Here is an 18,036-nt window from a genome sequence, read left to right as displayed (position 1 = left end):
TGGAAGGCCTTGGCATGCCAAAGTCCTGGAAGTGATCTGACCTGGGAAGTCTGCCTTGTGCATGGTGGGTAACATGTATATAAAAAAGCTGGAATCAAATTGAAAAGAACCTTGAATGTCATTCAAGAGGCTGAACTTTTGCTTAAGTCATAAGGAAACACCAAATGAATTTTTTGCCAGTCTTGAGACTTGAACTCATGGCCTGGGCATTGTCCTTGGGCGTTCTCAAGGCTAGTACTCTACCACGTGGATCCAGAGCTCTACTTCTGGTGTTGGTTTGTTGAATGGCTGATTGGAGATGATTCTCATTGGGCACTTTCTTGCCTGGGCTGGCTACAAATTTTCATCCTCAGATCTCAACTTCCTAAGTAGCTAGGATTACAGGCATGAGCCATCAATATCCAGGTACCAAATGAATTTTTAATCAAGTTTACATTTTAGACTGACCCTTCTGGTAACTGTATATAGACTGGAATAGTCAGTTCAATTAGGACCTTAGAACAGAAGTTTAAATATGAAATGGTGAGGATCTAATTGAAGGAGAAAGAAGGAAACAGCAGAGCTGTAAAGATGAAATTAGAAGGAATTTGTGGTGATCATAGAACAGAAATATCTAATGACTAATGTAAGCAATTTGAGAAAGATTCTCAAATGTAGTGTGTGTGTGTGTGTGTGTTGTCTTTTTCCCTTGGTCCATTAGGTTAAGGATTTAATTCATTTCCATGCTTTGTTTTGTTCAATGTCCTTGTCCTAGCATATGGATAGTGCCCAAAATGTTCTGTGGAAAGACAGAATGGAGCAGAGTGAGAGACTGAGAGAGTGAATAGCCGGTGGGATAGCAGATTACTAAATAAAGATTATATAGTAAGTGAATGGTGTGATAAAAACACCATGGATAATTGAATGACTGAATGGAATGGTTTGGAGCTTAGGGGAGTAAATAGAAAAAGGAGGAAAGAAAGAGAACAAAAGCAAAACCATGAAATATGGACAATATTTCTAGCATCCAGATATTGTGACTTTGCTTTACTAAGAATCTCTTCAGAAGTATCTCTGGGTGTACTAGTGCTTATAGAAAGACAGGAGAATCTGAGGAAGTCAAGATAGAAAATTAAAAGGCATTCAGGTAGGAGAAAGCTTGACTGCTACAGAGGTTTGTAATGTCTAACACCCCCAGAGATGGGGCTGGGAATGTGGCTTAGTGGTAAGAGTGCTTGCCTAGCATACAAGAAGCCCTAGGAGGATAATGATGATGACCTGAAGAAGTGGAGATGTGGCTCAAGTGGTAGAATGCCAGCCTTGAGTAAAAAAAAAGTCACATGAGAGCATAAGGTGTGAGTTCAAGCCCAATATGTCCACAAAAAAGAAAATAACTTATTTGACATAGTTTATTTTCTAATTTGCTTCCTTTATCTATCCCTGACCTGGGCAGAAGTTGATTCACACACAGCAAAATAACAACCACCACAATCACAAATTCCAAAATAAATAGTTGCAGACATTTTAGTTCTATAAGCAATATCATTGTCTGATATTTGATTTTATTGCCAGTCCTTAGGCTTGAACTCAGAACAGTGCCCTTGGGTTTTCTCAAGGCTAGTGCTCTACCATTTGAGCCACAGAACTACTTCCACCTTTTTCTGTGTATGTGGTACCAAGGAATTGAACCCAGGTCTTCGTGCATGCTAGGCAAGCACTCTACCACTAGGCCAAACTCCCAGCCTTAATAATTTTTCTTTCATATATTTTTATTGTAATTAATGGAAGGGTTACATTATATTCACCAGATAGAAGGTGCATTACTTCACAAACATTGATACTCTTTCTCGTGTCTTGGTCCCCATTTCCCTCCCCCTACCCTGCCCCTCATCTTGTTTTCCCTTCTTCCCTATCCTATTTCAAATAACCAAATGCGCATATATACAATATATCAGCTTAATAATTTTTTAATGAAGTAAACTAATTTTGTTCAAGTAATACTTATAATATTATAGGCTCTTTTTTCTTTTTTCATATATTTTTTATTGCAATTAACAGTAGGGTTACATTATATTCACCAGATAGAAGGTGCATTACTTCACAAACATTGATACCCTTTCTCATGTCTTGGTCCCCATTTCCCACCCCCTCCCCCACCCCTCAACTTGTTTTCACCCCTTCCCTATCCTATTTCAAATAACCAAATAAGCATATATACAATATATCAGATAACAAGGTGAAATACTGTAACAATATGAGGGATAGCAAAAGAGATGAGAGATAACATACTACATTAAGGACAACAATCACTCATTATATGTGTAGGTCCTTTTTTCTTAATGTACTATGTTATTTCTCTTCTCTTTTTTTGCCCTTATGGTTAATCTCATGTTGTTACTGTATCTGGCTTTGTTACTTGGTATATTGTATATATGTTTATTTGTTTATTTGAAATAGGGAAGGGAAGGGGGAAAACAAGATGATTGGGAGGGAGTGGAGGAAGGAAAATGGGGATAAAACCATGAGAAGGGGTATCAATGTATGAGAAGTAATGCACCTACTAACTGATGAATGTAACTGTAACTCTTCTATTCATTATCCTGACAATAAAAAGATACTATAGGCCCTTTTTCAAAAGTGCTTGAGGGAGGGAAGTTTCAAAGCACTAGGTATGGAATTGTGCTTGCTTCACTGTTTAAAAATCTCATCATGTGGTTTGCATTGAGTTTCTTTTTATATTTAGGACACAGTCTACTGCCCTCTGGGAAGAATTCTAAGAAACAAAGAACATAGTATCTAGCTGTAAAAAGACTATATTCTCTAAGGAAAATTGAATCTCTATATAAAGAGCTTACCATCTTACAGTAAATAGTTCCTGTCAGGAAACAAATTCATAATTCAAAGTACCAATAAAACATGTCATAATAAGATTAAAAAAAGATTCACTTCCATCAGTATGGTATACAAGGTGAGGAGATCTGGATTATGTGTGGAGATAATAGGAATGATTTATGCAGGAGAAGGGATGGGAAATAGGTCAAGTAGAACAAGCAAAACATCAGGTGAGTTTCTGGGAGTGGAAGTAGATGCATCACTTCATTTGGCATAAAAGCTTTACAGAGAGGAGTGGGAATTTCCTAGGACAGATGTGCTTTTCTGCAGAGTTCAGACTTCACTCCACAGACCTTGAAGACTCAGGGAAAGTTAGTGGGTAGAAAAAAGATATGGGTCAAGTTATGTTTTGGCCTATTCTAGTTCAATAATAGAAAATGGAATGGATTAGGACATTGGGATTTTCAGGAAGCCAGATATGAAAATTGACAGCAATTAAGTATTGCTAAGGAGAAAGAGGAGGTGCAGATGTGAGAGTCACTGAGAAGGAAATATCACTTGGATTTGTCTCCAGGCTTTTTTTTTAAGGCAAGCAGGGGAAAGTTTATTGGGGTAACGCTCCCAGGCGAACCCCCTGGGCAAACCCAGAGAGGTTGCGCCAGGTCAGGTCAGGTCTCTCTAGTCTTTTTGTACTAACCACTGTTGCAACAATGCAAGAAGACAGAGACAGTATAGTCTGGCCCTTAACCATGTTTGCTTTGGTGTTAGACATAGCTAGATTCACTTTCACTATGAATTTTGTGGTAGCAACAAGTTACTTTACTTCTTCAATACAGGGTTTTCTCACAAGTAAAATGGGGATAACGATAAGCGCCTCATAAATGTTGCAAGAGCAAGCAATATGGAGCAGCAATGATTGTTGGCCAGTTGAAGAGAAGCAAGCAAAGCATCATAATATTCCTTCAGAGAAGCAAAGCTACCAAGAAGTGGCTACATTTGGGGACAGAGATTGGGGACCTTTCATCCACCTCCCTCCTACCCCAGGCACAAGGCAGCTAATGAATGCTAAGCACTTCTGGCTTATAGTGATTACACTTAAGTTCTGACTTGTTTTTTTCCCCCTCTTTTGTTTTCCGAATTGCTGAAAGACATATTCTTTAACACCTGCATATAATCTTCCCCCATTGTAGTCTGGCATACAATATGGATTCAAAACAAAATGAAACCAAGTCCAGCCACCTGCCTGCTGCTGTATTTCCTGGCACTGGATCAGTTATCCTTCATTCCTTTAGGCTCACCAGTCATGTACCTGACACTGTACAAGAAACTGTGTGTCTGAAGATGATGGAGATTCTCTGGAGAAACTGCTAGTTTATCATGAGTGATGAAACAGGCACCCAGAGAAAAAGGAGTTGCATAGTAACATGAAATACATTGCTGAGCAGAGTTCAGTAGGGAAAGACTGGTTTCAACTTTAGGAAGGAGGATCAAAATCATGTGCCACATGGGCAGTTAAGGCTGGAGTCAAAGGGAACAGGAACTTATTTCCAGGAGAAGACTACAAAAGTATGACCTATCTTTTGGGGTTGGGGAGACAGAAGAGAGAGGAAGAAGATGGCAGGAAAATATGGATGTCCCACAGAGACCCTAGTCAGTGCTGTTTGGCCTCATGTTTACTAAGGAAGGCTATAAGAAACATTCTGAGAAACTGAGTATAACATGTTCTATCTGAATGTTTTCCATTATCATCCCCTAGCTTTGTAAAATGACACATAAGTGAAATCACTTTTTAGTTCTGAGCTATTGACCAGGGTCCCTGAATCCTATCAATGACTACGTTTCATTTTTCCCCTTTGCCTCAAGCTGATGTAAGTTTATGCCCATCTATTGCAGGCATAGATGACTCCCCATTCTGTCCTTCTCTTTTCTTATTCTTTCCTCTCTGTTCTCTGCTTTCCCCTCCCATCCTCCTGCTCCTCTTTCTTACTTCCAGACTATCAAGCTGTATTTTATACCTCGTCTACTAAAATGAACTCCTTGCTAAAACAATGAAAAGGGCAATGAAAGAAAGAATGACTTCCTGAAGAGTTCAGCTGTTTCCTAGCACTAACTGTACAAAAGCAGCAATCAGTATACAAAAGGAAGGGGAGGAAATGAAGCTGCAGGAACATGTAGCTCAAGAGTTTAGTGACAGTAATTTGGGCACAGTTCCCTGGCCTTAAACAACATTGCTCCCTTCTCCAGGCCTTCTTTGTTTCCTCTGCCAATGTGAGGAAAAGCAAGCACCTTCCCTCGTATTTCTCAAACTTTAGGCTGAAGTCACTAAGAGACCGATGGTATTTAACCGGAACAGAGGTTTCAGCCAACAGTGACTTCACCTCTTTAGGCCTGAGGCAAGGCTACTAGGGTAGGCAGTCTGATGAGTTTCTTTTCTTCCCCTCCAGGGCCTCTGTGACCCTCTGCTGCCCTTCTTCCTCTTGAAGAGGGTAGTTCCAGCAAAAGGGCCTGCTTTACTCACCTTTCTCCATTCATTCTTGTTTTACTCTTACCCTGGGGCCATCTTGTCCCAGAGGCAAGTCCAGAGACTCAAAGCACTCTAGGCTAGCTGTGGGTTTATAAACTTTCCCACAATCTTCCAGAAGCACTCTTTGTCATTGAATAAGAACTCAGTTGGGTTGAGAAGTCCCAGGAAGTGGCCCCACCCACCATCTTCTTTGCTTTTCATCTCCCATCTTCTGTCTCTTGGCCAAGTCACTTGTCACCACAGGAGCTTTTTCTTGAGTTACTTCCTACCGGACTTAGAGTGAGTGCTGCCATTTTTGTCTCTCCTTGCTTTATGGAATTGAATCTTCTTTGGGGCTTTATTTTTTGAACCCAATCTTCTTTGGGGCTTTATTTCTTGAACCCAAGTGCTTCCTTTTTTGGCCTGCGTTTGATCTTAACAGTTGACTTGGAGATTAATTTATTTCTGAAATTTAAATTGTGAAGCTCTGGTGTGCTGTGCACTCTGATAACAGCATCTAAGCTCCTGAATGGTGTTTTTTGTTTTTTGTTTGTTTGTTGTTGTTTTCCCCCTTCTCTTATGTCTTTTCTGTTCTGCCAATTCCCTTGATTTTAGTGCTTAATTGTTCCTAACTCCTCTTCCTGGAGGTTCTATTTTTTTTTTTTACAGACTTTCTTTCCTGTCATTCATTAAAGCTTTTTTGTTTGTTTTTTGTTAAGCTTTCAAGGCTTGACATAGGCTTTATGGATGCTTCTCAAGAGGCGAGATTGCATTTTCTGAATGGTTTCTTTTGCAGCTCCAGTGGGATGAGTCCAGCCTCCACTGTCATTGATGCTTCCCAGGAAAGCACAAGGGAATCCACCATTTCTCTGGCCAAGGTAGATAGAACCTAGACTTCAAAACTCTTCATTTTGAATGGGAATGTCATTTTTTTTTCATTTTATTCAAGCACTAAGAAATGAAAAAAAACGTTGTGTTACCCTTTGTGGTACTAGCTATAGATAATTCTTACAAGTGACTATAAGAAAGTATTCTTTTGGTGGATAAAATTGATCAGTACTATGTTTGTTCAGTGCTGAAGACCCAGATTTCTTGTCCTAGAAAGTACAAAGTCTGAACTAGTTGGTGGGTTAACTTTAAGCACTTGTTTTTATTCATAGTTTCCTGAATTTCTGTTACTATTTGCTTCTGTGAGGAAATCACCAATCACCAATGTATGAGATTATAGGCATTTTGAAGGGGTATTTAGTCATATATATACATATATATATATGTATATATATATATATATACATACTCTTAAGGCAGGGGGAAGATGTGTTTGAGATCAGCCTGGGCTAGATAGCCAAGCCCTGGCTCAAAAAAAAGCAAAAACGAAAACAAAGCAACAAAGCAAAACGTTGAAAGGAATAACATTGATCTCAAGATGCATTGTATTACTAAACTGCTTTGTTAAATGACAACTCCTTTGTGTAACTACTTAAAGATAATTTTTTTAACACCTTGAATTGGCCATGATTATTCACACATAGTTAATCTCAAGGAAGGCAGAGACAGGAGGATTCCAAGGCCATCCTGGGATGCAAGTGAGACCCTGGCTCAAAAATCAAAGAAATCACAGGCTAGGGGTCTGGCTGAAGTGGCAAGACACTTGGCTGTAGCTACAAGTCTCTGAGTTTAAACTCTAGCATCCAACAAACTCTGTTTGGTCCCTTTCTATTATTGGAATGGACTGCAATAATGGCTGAGGAGTACTGCAAGATAACTAAAGCATCTCCTAAGTCCTTAAAGTCAATCACAATTAAATTGCATACAGTTGTAATCTAGTAGGGTGCCTAGTATGGTAGAAAGAGCCCTGGTGGGAATCTGACCTGATTATAGAGACCTTGACCTTGACTTGACATATCCAGAGGGACATTTTTTCCTCACTTGTAAAATGTGAAATTTCAATTTGAATTACTGTTTCTGAACTTTGTAAAAGTCTGGCACTGAGTATATTTTATACAATGTTATCTGTACTTATTTTTTTTCATATGGCATGTGGTAATTCTATGCTAACCAGATTCAGTTTTTGTTTTTCAAACATGCCTGATAATAGAATCGACTAGGTACATCTAGGCAAATATGGGAAGTGATAAGCATTTGCTAATGCTGAGCTGCTGTTATGACATTTAAACTGCTTCATAAACAATATTTTTCCCCAGCAAAGGAAGAATCCATTTAATAGCTCCATGTTGCCAGAAGATCACTTATCGCAACAAACCAAAAATGAGCAGTCAAAAAATGGAAGAGCTGGTTTATTTCAGATTTCAAAAGAGGGTAAATATTATTTTTATTAGACTACATATTTTTATGGTTGTTATCTGTGGATGAGGGAAATTCTCAGAGTTCTTTGCACTAAAATAACTTCGCAGAGAACATGAAAAGTCCTGATTTTCTTATTCTTCTGTGCCTATTGGGAGAAGAGAAATGTTAAAAACTGAATCTTTATGTGTTCCAAATCTCGGAGCTGCCACTTGTTTTGTGACCTCCATACTTTGTGATCCTTTAGCAGTGAAAACTTTTCACCAAATATTGTTTTAACTAACTTTTTTCATTTAATACTACTTGTTAGATGCATATCACATACTGACACAGTTTTTGTTTTTGTTTTGCCAGACCTGGTGCTTGAACTCTGGGCCTGTGCACTGTCCTTGGGCTTCTCAAGGCTAGAGCTCTACCAGTTGAGCCATGGCACCACTTCTGGCTTTTCTATGTATGTGGTACTCAGGAATCAAACCCTGGTCTTCGTGCATGCTAGGCAAGCGCTCTACCACTAAGCCAAACTCCCGCCCCATAGTTGTCTGTTTAAAATTAATGGAGATTGAAAAAAGAATGTTTTGAAAGGTTGCCTCAAGAAGCTAAGGCTACTTGACAAAGTTAAGATCTTCTAATCTGTAATTACCAGTCCATTTGCCCAGGAGCACTGGAACACTTTTGTGGCTTAAGTGATTTGAGTTTGCCTCTAAGGGAATTTTACTGTTCTTACAAACCATTAAAAGGAAATAATAGATAATTTAGTTGTCTTTAAAAGAACTACAGTCAGCCAAGGGGTAGAAAATTAAAATTGAGCAATAATATGTTGAAGGGTTTCAATTAGACCATTTTAACATTAATATATTTTTCATTGTATATACAGTACACAAACTATTTTGTAGGAAAGACATCACTGGATTTGTGTTTTTTTTTTAAGTTTTTAACAGAAATACCCTTTTTTCTTGCCTAAGGTACTGAGATTTTCTTTTCTGATTCAAGTGCATGGATTTTTTAAAGTGATTTGTGGTTTTTAAAACCTTTTCAGAACAATCTTTTTCTTTTTTTCTCCCTTTCTTTCTCCCTTTCTTCCTTTCTTTCTTTCTTTCTTTCTTTCTTTCTTTCTTTCTTTCTTTCTTTCTTTCTTTCTTTCTTTTTCTTTCTTTCTTTTGCTAGTCCTGGGGCTTGTCAAGGCCTGGCACTGTCCCTGAGTTTTTCACTCAAGGCTGGCACTCTACCACTTGAGCCACAGACCACTTTCAGCTTTTTAGTGGTTAAGGAAACAAGCCTCTCACATACATTCCTGACTGGACTGGCTTTGAACCACAAGCCTCTGGTGTAGCTAGGATTACAGATGTGAGTCATTGATTTCTGAGGAATTTTCTTTTTAGGTTGTTTTTTTTTTTTTTCTAACACCAGTCCTGGGGCTTGAACTCAATGCCTGAGCACTGTCCTTGGGCTTTCCTCAAGGTTAGCGCTCTACCAAGTCAGCCACAGCACCACTTACAGCTTTTTCTATGTATGTGGTACTGAGGAATCAAACCTGGGTCTTTGTGAATGCTAAGCAAGCACTCTACCACTAGGCTAAACTCCCGATGCTTCTTTTTAGGTTTTAGCACTGTTTTTTGTTGTTGTTGTTTGTTTGTTTTGCCAGTCCTGGGCCTTGAACTCAGGGCTTGAGCACTGTCCTTGGGATTTTTCAAGCTAGAGCTCTACCACTTGAGCCACAGCACCACTTCCAGCCTTTTCTATATATGTGGTACCAAGGGATCAAGCCTGGGTGTTCGTGCATGCCAGGCAAGCACTCTACCACTAGGCTAAACTCCAAGCTCCAACAAATACTTTTTGTATTAAGTATAAAATACTGCAAAGTAAATTAAAACACAAGGGCCTTGAACTTAAACTCATGGTTTTTGTTCTACCACATGAGCCCTATCTCCAGTTGACTTTTTGCTGTTAATTGCAAATAGAGTCTCACAGACTTTTCCGTTTGGGCTGGCTTTGAACCACAATCCTCAGATCTCAGGAGCCTTAGTAACTAGGATTAGTCATAAGCCACCGGTGCTCAGCCACACAACCATCTTTTCTTTTTAAATTTTATTAAGTAATTGTACTTCTATTCCCCCCATTCCCCCTCCCAATTCTATTCTCCCCTTCAAGGAACATTAAATGTAATGACTGCATTTTCTCACCTTTTTCCCCTTCATTTGCATTCCTGTATTATTGTCCCCTACCCAGCATGTTTCCGCTTTCTGATATTCATTTTGTTAAGCAGTTCATTAGTTGCTTATGAGTTATACCATTGAGACGCCTTCCTAAACTATACCATCAATCAGTTTAAAACACAATAATCTTAAATGTGCATTCATTCTGCGCTGCAATTAAATAAAGTATACACATTACCCATATAAGCTCTTTTGGGTTTTTAAAAATGTTTTTATCATTATTAAGATAATATACAGAGGGGTTACAATTATATAAATCAGGTAATGTGTACATTTTGGGGGGAAGCAGTGTCACCTCTCCCATCCCTGCCCACATTTTCAACATGGTATCTACTGAGTACCACAGACATGTACACACAATCCATGCCTGAGTCTCTCCCATTACTGACATCTCAATTGTTTGTTGTAACTCAAGAGCTCCCTTTGACATCTCTATCACTAAAGTCGATAATTTCTAGGAAGGATCACTATTGGCGTTACCTATTTCATGGGTTTGGAAAAAAGTATGACATGAATCTACCACTGTAGTATCCTAAAGAATCATTTCATTATCCTGAAAAATACTTTATGCCTCCATTTATGATTTATTTTTGGTCTGAGACCAGAATTTGAACTTGTGATCTGCTGCTCTTGCTGACTGGCTGACACTTCATCAACTGAGCCATGTCTCCAAATCCAGTTTATGAATTTTTAAAGGTTTATCTTATATGGTTTGCATTTCTGTGACCTACTTTACTATCTTCATATTTTAGTCTTTTTAATTAAATGGGGCTACATTTGTAAGGATTTAAAATTGTAGAGTTGCTCTCCAATGAACATACCATGACTTCTTATCTCTTAACTTCCAGGTGAGTTGTTGGAGTCAAAAGAAAATACCCAAGGTATTTCAAGCCAAATGTTAGGGAAACTAAAGCAGCCAATGCCAGAAGGGCCTGTGAGTGGGGTTCAAGAGAAAGCTCCAGTTCCTAAAGCCAGAAAATTGATCTACAAATCAAATGGTTATAAGCAAGAAGACACCCAGCCTTTTCCTAGACAAAGGACAGACTCCTTGAATGCCAGAGCAGTTCCAAGAGGGATTCTCAAACGCAATTCTAGTTCCAGCAGCACAGACTCAGAAACTCTTCGCCTAAATCACAGTTCTGAACCTCGATCCAAAATTGTGTCACCTGGCCCAACCATCCACGAGAGAATTTCTGAGAAGGACCCATCTTTAGAAGATGATGCTTCCTCATGTGGCCTGGAGCCATCAAAGCATGTGAGGTTCTCCGCAGTGAAGGATGAACGTCACCAGAGTTCTGGACTCATTCATGGCAGGGAAGTGGGAGAATTCCGTGTTTTAGAACCTGACAAGTTGAAGAATGGAACAGAAGAGATAGAGGACACAGATGAATTTCTGGAGGACTTGAAGCCCTCTCACAGAAAGCTTTTGCCTTTTCCTGAGTCAAGATCAAGTCCAAGTGTGACAAAAAATGAAACACAACCACAAGTGACTTCTGGTTCTGGTCCAAATAATGGAGTCCACTCTTACTCAGAAGTTCTGACTACAAGAGGACAGTCCATTGAGGATTCACCCACCAGCAGTGAACACCAAGATGAATCCTCAGAATTAACAAGGCTGGAATCAGAATTGTCCAAAGGCCCTGCTGGTAAGTTATAAAAATTAATCTAGAAAGCTTGGCATGGCAAGACCATGTCAGAGCCATAGAAGAACAATTTTGCCTCCGCAGCCTTCTAGCTACAACTCAGACAGATGTCACTGGGGTTCTGGGGCTTTTCTTCATCCCCTATATTACAAAAAGAACCAGGACAGCACATTTTCCATCTTAGTTTAATATGAGCCCCTCTATACATTACAATTAAAAAATTAAATTTCCAAAAAAAGATGAGCTTGGCTTAACTCTACACAGAGTAAACCTATCAATTATTTAAACTAATGACAATGTTGTGACTTAAATATAGGTGCCTAAATATAGTAAGAGTGAAAGAAATGAGAATACTTTTGCAAAGAGTAAAATATTCTTACTCACCTAATGTAAATACACAAATAGTGTAAATGTATGATTTTTGTTTGTCTTGTAATTTGAGAACCTTCACTTTCTTGCCCCAGACAATGGAAACTAGACTTTGAGTATTTACTGTGCTAAAGCCCCAGACTTTGGCCTGCCTAGGCTCTCCAGCCATTTGTGTCTCCAACCATTTGTTCTTTGACTTTTAACAGTACTGAAGGCCCTATCTCCCTCAGGTGGTGTGAGTTGAGAGAAAATGAAGGTATTGCCTTTCCTACCTCCCTCTTGATCTCTGTCTGTCTTTGTATTTCTGTGCTAGGGATTGAACTCATAGAATCTTATACTTGGTAGACAAGTGCTTTACCACTTGAGCCACAAGCCCAGCCCTTCAAACTATCTTATTCTTATGTGATTACTATATTTAAAGCAGTGGGAAAGATAATACTGTGTATTCTCTGCCATGTTCAATAAGTATATACGCATACACATACACACTTAGGATACAAGCAATTAAGTTTCCAACTCATTTGTTCTTTTTTCTTATTGGTCAGTATTAGGTGATTATGTAAACTTTGTTTTACTTTTGCTCAGCCCTATAGTTTCATAAATGTTCAGATCCATCTATGTCTTAAAAGACAAAGCTTCCTTTACTTCTTGGACATTTTAAACCATTTGAACACAGCAAAGCTTTGAAAAATGAAGGATTAGCAAATACTCCTTCCAGAAATAAGAGAACTTGTGTTAAAGGAAATTGTTTATACTTAATCAAACATTAGCAAGGAATTACATAGTATTTTTTCAAAATGTTTATTTAAAGGGTGAAAAGAAAACTTCTTTGGTAATATTTCCCTTTGTTATAAGTAATAGAAAATATTTCTAAATTTTTCCTTGTTTTGAAGCAGCACCTGCTTTTTTACCTGACTACCTCTATAATTGTGTATTTATGTCTTTGTGTTTTATTTTTTTTTTGCCAGTCCTGGGGCTTCAACTCAGGGCCTGAACACTGTCCTTGGGTTTTCTCAAGGCTAGGGCTCTACCACTTGAGCCACAGTACCACTTCTGGCCTTTTCTATGTATGTGGTACCAAGGAATTGAACTAGGGTCTTTGTGCATGCTAGGCAAGCACTCTACCACTCGGCCAAATTCCTAGACCCTCTATTGATTTTTTTTTTAGCTAGGGCTTGAATGCAGGGTCCCACAAGTCATACAGTAGGTTGTTTGCCTAGGGTTGCCTAGGACCACATTTCTCTCTTTTGTTTTTTTGTTTGTTTTGTTTTTATTTCCAGTCATGTAGCTGGAATGACAGGCATGCACCACCATACCCAGCTCTGTTTGGCCTGACTTTTTTCTGTTTGTTTTTTCTAAACATTTACTGATACAAACACCAGTTTTTACTTTTACATGATAAGATTGTTTCAGATTAGCTGAGCTATTAGGACCTCCCCTTGCAATAAAATTAAAAACGATTCTTCATGTCAACCTGAAGAGGAAAAACATCATGCAATATTTACATCACTAACAGATCCCTGCATTAGCCAGCAAATATGTTTAGTACAGTCATGTAAAAGGTTGACAAAACACACAATATGAGGATACCACTGGTGTATTATAAATCACAGTGAATTACTAGAAGACAACCATGTAGCTTGTCTGTGTGGAAGACTGAGAGATGTGGCAAGGATTATGAAGGACAGGTTCTTTTCGGCAGGGTAAGCCAGTCAGCTCTCACTTCCTGCCTGCCTGCCTCTGAAAAGACAGCTTGAGAACGCTGAGACTTCCTCACATGTTCATTTCAGACCATTGCTAAACAGCAGCAACAACAACAACAAGAAAGCCATGCACAAATTTTACATCTGATTAAAAATAAGATACAAAACCTGTTTGCTCCACTACTAGGAAAGCTTGCATCTTCACTGCCTCCCTGTTCTCATCAGGTTGCATACCACTCACCCTAAATGAAAAGCTGTTGGACTTAGCAATAGTCAGCCCTCCACAAACAGCAAAATAGACTCCATCAGGTCACTGATTCTTCCCTGCACAGCAACCCATAAACGTATACACCACAAATCTAGAACTAGACACTGTGTGTGCAGTTTAGGTGGTCATTACTGGTGTAGTGTTTGTTTCAGATCCTATATTTGGGAGAGGGGCTACTAAACAGCCCATCCCAGCTGAAGGTTTGCACAGGTCTGCCATAAGTAAGTCCTACAATGTGATACAATGTAAGAAGGAGTGTTCCCCTTTGAAGAGGATGTCCACTACAAAGTTGTGTTTACAGAGTAGGCAAGAACACTGCTTAAAAACTGTCAGACCAGGGCTGGGAAGGTTGCTCAGTGGTACAGTGCTCACATGCATGAAGTCCTGGGTTTGATTCCTTAGTACCACATACACAGACAAAGCCAGAAGGGGCACTGTGGCTCAAGTGATAGACTGCTAAGTTGAGCTTGGGGATGGTGCCTAGGCCCTGAGTTCAAGCCCCAGGACTGGAAAAAAAAAAAAAAAGAAAAGAAAGATTTCTGGACCAAACCTTTAATAGAGTAAAGGGAAGAGTTTTTTTTTTTCCTTGTGCCCCTTTTCTATTATCGTATAGCCAGTGAGAAAAGCAAAATACTTGTCTGTGCCTTGACACATCTAGCCAACTGAAAGAAACATTTCTGATTTTTACAAAATACCTATCATTGAAACAAGGTTATTGTAATTTCTTCCATTTACTCACTAGTTCAACCACTGGCAAACATAATCCAAAGTTCAACAACCCCATTCCCAAAACAGGCAAAAGTTGTCTCATTCAGAGAACAAGTACTTCTACTTTGATGGAAACCAATAACAGGGTTTTGCTCCCTGAAATTTTAAATATTCAGAAAGACTTGTCAAATGCAGTGCTGGCATTTAGATCTATTGCCCTAAATCATATTTTAGTTCAATTTTTTACTCATATTTTACTTTACTATCATACCTCAGACCTCAGACTTACCAATCACAAATCTACTGCTAGTACAATAAAACTCTTCTCAGAAATAAGGCCAAAGTTCACAGATTGTCCTCTGTTGGGTGAGTTTTAAAACTCAATTAAAAAGTTATTGAGGGGCCAGGAATTTGGCCTAGTGGTATAGTACTTGCCTAGCATGCACAAAGACCAGGGTTCAATTCCTCAGTACCACATACATAGAAAAAAAAAAGGCGAAAGTGGTGCTGTGGCTCAAGTGGTAAAGCTCTAGCCTTGAAGAAACCCAAGGACAGTTCTCAGGTCCTGAGTTCAAGCCCACAACTGGCAAAAAAAACTCATTGGCCAGGAGTTTGGCCTAGTGGTAGAGTGCTTGCCTAGCATGCACAAAGACCCAGGTTCAATTCCTTGGTACCACATACTTAGAAAAAGCCAGAAGTCAGAAAAAATGACATCGCCCCATTTGTTAGGAAATGGAAAGACTTAGAAAAAAATCATATTAAGCGAAGTAAGCCAGGCTCAAAGGAACTTAAGCTCAATGGTTTCCTCATTCATCATAACCAGTAGAAACCTTGGGCTCTAATAGCAAAGATTTGCAATAGAGCAAAAACTTTATACATAAGGCGATATAGTATGAAGCTAATTGAATGGACCTCTAGGATATTGAAACAAAAGCCATATAATGAATGATTGCTGTCCTTAAGGTGCTATGTTATCTCTCATCTCTTTTGCTGTTCCTTTGTTATCTCATATTGTCACAATATCTCACTTTGTTATCTGATATATTGGATATATTTGTATTTGGTTACTTGAAATTGGACAGGGAAGGGGGGAAAACCAAGAGAGGGGTCGGGGGTGGGTAATGGGGACCAAGACATGTGGAAAGGTATCAATGTATGTGAATTAATGCACCTTCTATCTGGCAAATATTATGTAACCCTTTTATTAAATACAATAATATATATATATATATATAAAAGAAAAAGCCAGAAGTGGTGCTGAGGCTCAAGTGGTAGAGCTCTAGCCTTGAGAAAAATCCAAGGACAGTGCTCAGGCCCTGAGCTCAAGCCCAGGACTGGAAAAAAACAAAAAAAAAGTTATTGAATTTAGGAGGAAGCATCAGCTAAAGCAGTTCATTTGGCTAACAGCCCTTCTGTTATAAAAGAACTTAACAACACATTTATTCATTAATGCCTGCCTTTTCCCCTTTGATGTGGAATATTTTTTAAAAATTAGGGCTGGATATCAGTGGTTCACATCTATAATCCTAACTACTCAGGAGGCTGAAAATTAGAGGATTCAGGTTCCAAGTCAGCTCAAAAATCTATCTCCAATTTAGCTAGCAAAACTGCTGGGTGCTGATGGCTCATGTCTAATCTTAGCTGATGGAAGCTGAGATCTGAGGATCATGGCTCAAAGCCTGGGAAGGAAAGTCTGGGAGATTATTATCTTCAAGTAAGTAGTAAAAATCTGGAGTGAAGCTGAGACTCAAGTGGTATAGTGCTATCCTTGAGCATAAATGCTCGGGGACAGCTCCCAGGTTCTGCATTCAAGCCCCAGGACCAGCCCAAAAAGTGAGGACTGGAAACCTGGTTCAAGTATTACAGAGCTAGCTTTGAGCAAGAAATCTGATCAAATGTGTGAAGCCCTTAGTTCAAGCCCTAAGATCAGTACCTGGCAGTTTTTGCTAGCTAAACTGGAGATGGATTTTTGAGCTGGCTTGGAATCTGAATCCTCTAAGTCCCAGACTCCTGAGTACTTAGGATTATAAATGTAAGCCACTGATATCCATTCCTAATTTTAAAAATAAACCTCAAACAAACAAAAAATGATTATGACTAAAAATCTAAACTTTAAGGGTATGAATCATAAGGATTTATCTTTAGTTCTAAGCTTCAAGATGCCAATATCACATTCAGTTTTACACTGAGAAAAAACAAGAAAAAGATATTTTTTATTTTTAACATAAGAACTCCCACTACTAACACTTAGCTATAGATCCTTCCAAAAATCTATATGTATAAATATTATTTATAAATTCCATTTACATTGCCTAGACTTTTTAGAAATGAGCCTGTTCGTATATCCCATATATCACTTTAAAGACGAGAAATATTAAAACATCCCTTTTTTTTGCCAGTCCAGAAGCTTGAATTCAGGGCCTGGGCATTGTCCTTGAACTTTCTTAAGGCTAGCATTCTACTACTTAAGCCACTGCTACCATTCCACTGCTGGCTTTTTCTGTGTATATTACTGAGAAATCAAACCCAGGGCTTTGTGCATGCTAGGCAAGCACTCTACCACTAGGCCACACTCCTATCCCCCTAACATCCATATTTTAACTATAGTCTTAAGTAAATGCTCAATGGGTGTTAACACAATGCCTGGATTCAGATATTTTATATGACTGGGTTTCAGGCTCAACAAGGACTCTGCATTTCTGATGGTTTAGAAAGAGTGTAAATGTCCTTCTTTAGCCTCCTAGCTTTAGGTTGGCTGATATCAGGAAGCAGGGTAGGGAATCTCATTCTACATCAGTCCTCAGTTTAGTTCACTGGGTTCACAGAAATAGCTAATAAAGGGGGAAAAAAGGTAGAAAAGAAATGGGGCACAATGGAGGGCTTGTTTAAATCTGGGTTCTAAAATCCCAGTGTGTAAAATGAACTATAGGAACAACTGGAGTCTTTATGCAATCTCTGTACAGAAATGCTGGCTCCTTATATCAGGAATAAGATGCAATATTGCGGGGCCTGGAGTTTGGCCTAGTGGTTAAAGTGCTTGCCTAGCATGCATGAAGACACGGGTTCGATTCCTCGGTACCACATACATAGAAAAAAGCCAGAAGTGGTGCTGAGGCTCAAGTGGTAGAGCTCTAGCCTTGAGAAAGTCCAAGGACAGTGCTCAGGCCCTGAGCTCAAGCCCAGGACTGGCAAAAAAAAAAAAAAAAAAAAAAAAAAAAGATGCAATATTGCAAATGATCCTCATTTAGATGTTATAGAGGAATTGTTCAGTCTTAGTTGTTTTACTAACTCCTAAAATCACTTAAGGCTGTGCTCTTCATACTTGGTAATAAGCCCCTTCTAGTGTTTAAGGTCATGTGACAGGGGATGAGGGAAAGCATAAAGTTGTGTCTTCCTGGAATGTAAATTCTTTACAGAAATCTGAAGGTTGGAGAATATTACTATTTGAAGCATAACTTGAAGTAGAATCTAAAATCCACATATATATTTAAAAGAAGCCAAGGATTTCAAAGAA

At 38.9% G+C, this 18,036-nt stretch overlaps 1 protein-coding gene across 6 annotated transcripts in view; it reads left to right on the top strand.

The window, feature by feature from the left end:
* Positions 1-18,036, top strand: part of Sytl2 (synaptotagmin like 2) — a 114,526-nt gene that overhangs the window by 64,840 nt on the left and 31,650 nt on the right. For all 6 annotated transcript variants that reach the window (XM_090348554.1, XM_090348559.1, XM_090348558.1 and 3 more), the window contains exons 5-7: positions 6,111-6,192; positions 7,519-7,633; positions 10,680-11,477. In XM_090348554.1, coding sequence (XP_090204680.1) covers positions 6,111-6,192; positions 7,519-7,633; positions 10,680-11,477 — 995 coding nt within the window. The remainder of the gene's footprint in view (positions 1-6,110; positions 6,193-7,518; positions 7,634-10,679; positions 11,478-18,036) is intronic.

The sequence above is a fragment of the Megascapheus bottae genome, chromosome 16, assembly GCF_031878675.1.
Source record: "Megascapheus bottae isolate mThoBot1 chromosome 16, mThoBot2.hap1, whole genome shotgun sequence".
In the NCBI taxonomy this organism is placed as follows: domain Eukaryota; kingdom Metazoa; phylum Chordata; class Mammalia; order Rodentia; family Geomyidae; genus Megascapheus; species Megascapheus bottae.
This window is presented reverse-complemented; position numbering and strand designations above follow the sequence as displayed.